Source organism: Gymnogyps californianus, chromosome 8, assembly GCF_018139145.2.
Source record: "Gymnogyps californianus isolate 813 chromosome 8, ASM1813914v2, whole genome shotgun sequence".
NCBI classification, from domain to species: Eukaryota; Metazoa; Chordata; class Aves; order Accipitriformes; family Cathartidae; genus Gymnogyps; species Gymnogyps californianus.
The window spans coordinates 25642448-25648342 of record NC_059478.1 but is presented as its reverse complement, the minus strand read 5'-3'; the positions used below and the strand labels follow the sequence as shown (position 1 = coordinate 25648342).

The following is a 5895-nucleotide window of genomic DNA, read 5'->3' as shown; positions in this document are numbered from 1 at the left end:
AATGGATAAATGCTTAAAATTGACATAAAGACGTCACCTTGTTCTGAGAAGCTGACCCTCGGTGAAGAGGAAACAGCAGACTCGAGCTGTGACCTTCGTACTGTCCCTTGCCCTTTTGTAACTGCCCTGAAGGAGGCGGCTGCTGTTGGCTCTGTTCTCCTCACTCCTGCTCCATGTACAGGACCACACTACCCAATGAAACAAGCTCTGGACAATTTTCTTTTGGATGTTAAGGAAAGGAGACATTAAAAGATTTCTTAATTAAATTAAGCCAGCTTCACTGCAAGTGAAGGAATACAGGGCAGATTTTCTTACTGAGGAAGACAAGACTGGAAAGACTGAACACTTATTCCCTAGGGAGAGTTATGACACAGGGTAATAAGATGCTGGATACATCTAAAAAAAAGTATCTGCCCTGAGTTCAGATGAAAAAAACTAGTTCAGAGTACAATGACTGGAAATTAACTTTTTTTACTCTTAGACAGAACAAAACCAAAACATTTGGAAAGAAAATTCTTGAGAACAAAAATCACTTCTCTAATGAGCAGCACGGGTTTTCCAGTTGCCAGGGTGTCTGAACTTTTCCCAACCAAAGGCTAATCGGCATCTTACCAGACTCCCAAAAAGACACACCAAATCAGCAACAGCACAGAATGGACTGCTCCCACCTTCCTCCAGACCACAAATGCTATGATGCAGTGCTCCCTCTTCCTCTGAGAAGCTGATGTTTGGATTGAGATGCTGCACACACTGCTTGGATTTGCCATCTCTATCAGCACGCCATCCTCCTCAGCACCGTGGAAAAGAAGGTGCTAATGAGTTGCACTTTGCTTGCCCTCAGCCCCTTCATGGAGCCTTGTTACTCAGTGAAATGTGCTTCTCTGGGCTTCTTGTGTCAGCCCTAACAGTCTGAATCTCTCCGCTGGAGGAGTGGCAAAGTAGGCTTTCTGCTCCTCTGAATACCTTTCCTTCACTTCAATTATGTCCCTGTAGCGGCCGTCCTGCCAGTGGAAATTGAATTGCTCCAGCAACTCAATTCTTTTCTCCTCTGTGCTCACACAGTCAACAGGGGCAGGCTGTTCCAGGAACCGTACCTGAATATCTGGGAACAGGAGGAGACCCCGGATAGCAAACCAACCGCCATACTTGGGATGGATACATACGCCATAGATCTTCTGGAAGAAAAAAAAAGAAGGATCTAGGATGTCTCACTGTCTCTAGTAATGGTTAAGAGTTCAAAGCATCAAGCTTTGATGCAACTTCTCACACTCTGTTGGACTGCTATCCAGAGAAGAAAGGAAAGCTCTTTCCTGAACATGTGGCTCGAAGCATTGCATTTCATTCCCATTTTCCTGTGCCCACACATAACACCCTGTAATGTGGGGAGAGGTCCCTTTTTGAAAATCTAACACAGAAATTAATCACAGTGCAATTTTTTTTTTTCCTATTTATAATGCTCCAAGCAACAGGTCTTCTTTTACACTGAAATTTATTCTCCTGTCTAAGTAGGTTCAATAGATCAAGATACTCTTCTCCATGCATCTCCCTACCACCCTGAAGAATCTTGGAAGCTTCCGATTCCTGTCTGACACAATTTATGCACCTATATGTGATGTGGACTTTGTATTTTCCTGCAGGAAGAACTAGTGAGTAAACAATAGTTGTACGATTCAGTGATTGCAGTTTAGTCGTTCTTTCCAGACTCTCTTTTTGCCTCACCTTTTTCCCCCAAGGATCAAGCTTCACATCCTTCCTTTGGTAGTAATATGCGGCTCCAGCAACATGGGCAGCTGTCTGGGCCAAGAACTTGGGCTTTCGGCTTGGCAGAATCTCGTAATCAAAGATGACGTCCACCTTCTGGTCAGGGAATTTCTGGGAAAATTAAAAAACATCAGCCCAGGCTCATGGAAGAAGATTTGCCACTACAGAAGTGCTGGATGCTAGCAAATCAGGCACATGTGAAGCCTGCAGATTTCCACATCCTGCTACTGAAATCTATCAGCACGCTTGTGGCCTTGGGTTTTCAAACTAAGACTGTAAAGCACTCTGCATAGCTACAGGTTGTAATGGCAAAGAGGCAGAATATGCAAGTGAAGCAGGTCAACAGCCTGTTGATGCTCTTACGGTCATGAATAATGCTTTACCCTTCTAAAGAGCAAGGGCAGGAACCTGGAAGGCTTTGTCTACTGCTCAACCCACCTCCTTATATGTCACAACAGTAAAAGGAATTGGTATTTCAGGTTCTTACCTCCTTCACACGTGATAAATGATGAGAAACACACTGATCCACAGGATCCCTGATTATTTTTAACTGTTCTTTGTTCACAAAAGGTTTAAGGGCTTTGTCAAACATTGCAGGCGTGCTGAGGACCACGAAGGCCAGTGTGTCATCTGGGTAGGGGAGATGAAAGGCTGGCTGGAGAATAGCATTGTACCATCCAACCTTTGGCAAAGAAAAACAAATCTCCATTAAAACAGGGACACCACTCTTTTGCTAGTGGGCATGCAGGAATTTAAAAAAGTGGAAAGAAGTGTAGCCACCTTCATTTGCAACCCAGATATGCAGCCTGCCTAGTGCCTTCCATTCAAACCAAGTTGTTTTGCATACTGGGATTTACAGTTTCTGGAAGCTGTACTGTGAGCTGTATGTGAGAGATAAGAATCATCCACTGCATTCAGCTCAACACTGTCCCTTATCCAGCTCTGCTCAGAAACCGTAGAGGGAAGTATGAGCAACCAGTCTTGCCAATGCAAATCAGATGTTTTGGTTTAGATAAAGCTTTTACAGGGTTTTTTCTCATCTTCGGCCAGAAAGAAACCGGTACTTCTGTTTCGCTCATCTGACAAGTTGCATGGTTTATTTCTTCAGCAGGAAACATTTACGTGTGAAAATGAAGGATGTGAAGCTCCTAGCAATGTTAAAATCCCCCAGAACCGTCAGCTGTAGTGCGTGGATTGTGACACAGCCACATTTTGGTGTTTGTTTCCAGGGCTGGATGTGTTATAACACAGGCCAGAAATGAGGGATCGAGCCAGGGCAGCAGGAAGACGCGACCAGGGGGACAGGGCTCCGACCAGGAACTGCCGAGCAGGAGGAGGTAATGGCTGAAAACCCCTGCACTCCACTACTGATGTACTGCACGATAACATCAGTCTTTTTGTAGGTTATGACAACTCCCACTCTCCCAGGATGCCACAAAGACCAGGTGTCAAGTAATGTACTATTTAGTCTGAAAATGCCAAATACCAGTCACCTCTAAATATCAGTGAAATGAATCTGAAAGTGACTTTACAGGTGATAGTGGCAGCCAGACCTGCCCATATGGAAAGACAGAATGAAAACTGAGTTTACTGTGAAGACACGTTGTTATATCAACTCCAAAGTTTAATCAGTTTTGCGGCTCTTGTTTAAGATGCTGAATCGAGATGTTACAAGAAATTGCAGAGATGTGAATCTAAGGTTTGCTGATTTCCCAGAATACATCAGTCAGTGCACCAGGGCTAGCTGTACCAGAATTAAATCTAGAAAGAGATACAGCACTGTAAGGTTTCCCTCTGGTAGTTATAGTCTTTTTGATCTGGGTTCTGCCCCTAATTCTGCTGCTGCGTTTTGGGAAAGCAGCGTTACATTCTCCACATTCTGGAACTTTCGCTTCTCTCGGCACCTCATTCCCTTTTACTTTCTTTCAGATCAAGAACATAGCAGGAAATACAAATACTTCAGGTGACAAATACAACATTCCCAAGGAAGGGAAGGTCATGTTTATTGTAGATTGATTTGTATTTGATTGTAGATTTGTATTTGATATTGCAGATTGATATTTATTGCAGATTGGTATTTATTGCAGATTGCCCCTGGGGTGGGCAAAGAAGGAACCCCTGAGTTTTCGTGGGAACTGAGTTCGGCACAGGGGACAGTGGACGAGGCTGCCTCAGTTGCAAGGGAGAGACCCCCTTCAGTGGACAGAACGAGGTGAGTGTCAGCAGGCCGTTTACAAACGGACAAGGTAGTCTGCCCTTCAATACACAGGTGTCTCTACATTTAGATTAAAATTTAAGCTTGCTTAGACTTTACTCTCTGCCAGTCCAGCTGTATCTTTATGTAACTCTCCTGACCTTATCAGACTAGGACCAACACAAAGGACCTGAGCAAACCTCTAGTTCAGCTGGTGCTCCGCCGGTGCCAAGGCACAGCAATAACCTTCATCTGCTTTACCGGGCAGACTAAACAGGCCTCTCACGGTTGTTCGTTAACCCTCGCTAGCAGCAGTGCGACACGGCGGCTTAGGAGCATTTCCAGCCCCAGCCCACGAACTGCTGCGCCAAGGCCCAGGCCCCGGTCAGCAGAGGGGAGCTCTGCCTTCCCCCGAGGCAACGGCCCCCCGCTTGCCGCCCCGCCGCCCGGAGGAGGAGCATGCGGCGCCGCGGGGGTCTGGCTCCAGCCCGCCGTCTCCCGCAGACGGATCGCTTCATCCCTGAGCTGGGCCGGCGGGGCGGAGCGGCGGCCGCCGAGGCTCGGGGAGGCAGTGCCGCCTGCCGTCGGCCGCGCGAAGAGCACGGCGGCCGCCGCCGTTAGCGCGGGGGGCTCGTCCTGCCTGCGCAGGCGGCCCGGGCAGAGCTGGAGGCGGGAGTCCTGGCGGCGAAGCACCGCCAGCCTCGGCCCACGGAGGCGAAGCAGCCTCCCGAGCCGCCGGCGGCGTGACCCCCCCCCTCCCCAGCCGGGGCCGCCCGGGGGAAGCAAAGGGCCGGCCCTACCCGGGAGCGCTCGCCGCGGGGCCGCCCGGCGGGACCGGCGCCTCGGCCCGGCACCGCTCCCCTCAGCGGCCGCAGGGGTCACCGCCGACTCCGGGAACGGCCACCGTCCCGCGCTCCCTCCAAGCCCAGGAACAGTGACGTCGCTGATTGACGTCACCGCGGGCAACGTCATGGCGAGCCCCGCGTGACGTCAGTACCTTGAAGGCGTGCACCTCGAAGCCGAAGGGGCCCAGGGCGCTGCGGAGCCGCTCCGCCACGCGCCCCTCCATGCCGCCCGCCGCGCGGGGCATCACGGGAAGGGTAGTTTTAACAGCCCTCCGGCGCGCGGCAGCGCGCGGGGAACCATGGGAGGCACGGCGGGAACCTCCCTCCGACACATCGCCGCGTCTCCTAGGAGACGGCCCGCCGCGCAAGGCACCCTGGGATTTGTAGTGCGCGCATCCCTCCCCTCCGCGGGAGCCCGCCCGGCGGGGACTCCATGTCCCAGCGGGCTCCGCGCGCAGGGCAGGGTGCGGAGCCGCTCGGGGCCTGTGCGGCGCGAGGGGCGGCCCCCGGCTCCCCTCCCGCGGCGGGGCCGCCTGGGCGGGCGCCCGGGGGAAGGACCGTTACTTTCCCCCGTCCCGGGGCGGCGGGGGGGGGGCTCGGGGGGGGCTGGCTGCAGAGCAAGCCGGCGGAGCGGCGGCAGGGTGTTGTGGAGCGGTGTTTGCTCCGCTCGCGTTCCCCGGTAGCTGCCGGTGAACTCCTGCTGTCCCCGTGTAGCGCATTGCTCCCGTGGTGGATCGGTGGTTGGGCTGCTAATGTCGGTAGAGGCCTGCCGTTTCTAACGGCTGCGTGGGATTGTGTAGTTCGAGTGGGAAAGGGAAGAATTGCGGTATCCTGACGCGCGGCCTGGCCAGTTTCCAGGCCCCCGGCTGAAGCGCTAGCTGAGGCAAGTTTAACGATGCGGCAGGCCCAGGTGGGCTCCTTCCTTCACAGCCCCTGGTAACATCTGTTGCTTTTGATCTGCGGTGGGTTTGCAGCTTGACAGACTAGGCCCTGAGAACGCTGCGATTGAGGAGTGCCTGCCTGGCACCCAGCAGCTGTGTCGTACCTGCGTGCGTCTCCCACGCTGCAGCGAGGCAACAGCGGAGCTAGCAGCCA

At 52.3% G+C, this 5895-nt stretch overlaps 1 protein-coding gene across 2 annotated transcripts; it reads right to left on the bottom strand.

Annotated features, from left to right (window-relative positions):
- Positions 1-455: 455 nt before the first annotated feature.
- Positions 456-5024, bottom strand: MMACHC (metabolism of cobalamin associated C). 2 transcript variants are annotated; one of them, XM_050900950.1, is made up of 4 exons: positions 4953-5024; positions 2249-2443; positions 1720-1872; positions 456-1175 (listed from the first exon to the last, which is right to left on the bottom strand). In XM_050900950.1, exons 1-4 carry the CDS (start codon positions 5022-5024, stop codon positions 864-866), a joined length of 732 nt encoding a protein of 243 aa, XP_050756907.1. In that variant the 3' UTR covers positions 456-863. The 2 variants fall into 2 exon arrangements, with proteins under 2 accessions (XP_050756907.1, XP_050756908.1); XM_050900951.1 differs by having other exon boundaries at positions 456-1172.
- Between the last annotated feature and the right edge of the window lie 871 nt (positions 5025-5895).

Coding starts and splice junctions, on each gene's coding strand:
- MMACHC (XM_050900950.1), bottom strand. CDS start 5,024: ATGGAGGGGCGCGTGGCGGAGCGGCTCCGCAGCGCCCTGGGCCCCTTC. Junction 2,444..4,952: donor TCGAGGTGCACGCCTTCAAG/GTACTGACGTCA, acceptor TCTTTGCCAAAG/GTTGGATGGTACAATGCTAT. Junction 1,176..1,719: donor TTGATCCTTGGGGGAAAAAG/GTGAGGCAAAAA, acceptor TTTTTCTTCCAG/AAGATCTATGGCGTATGTAT.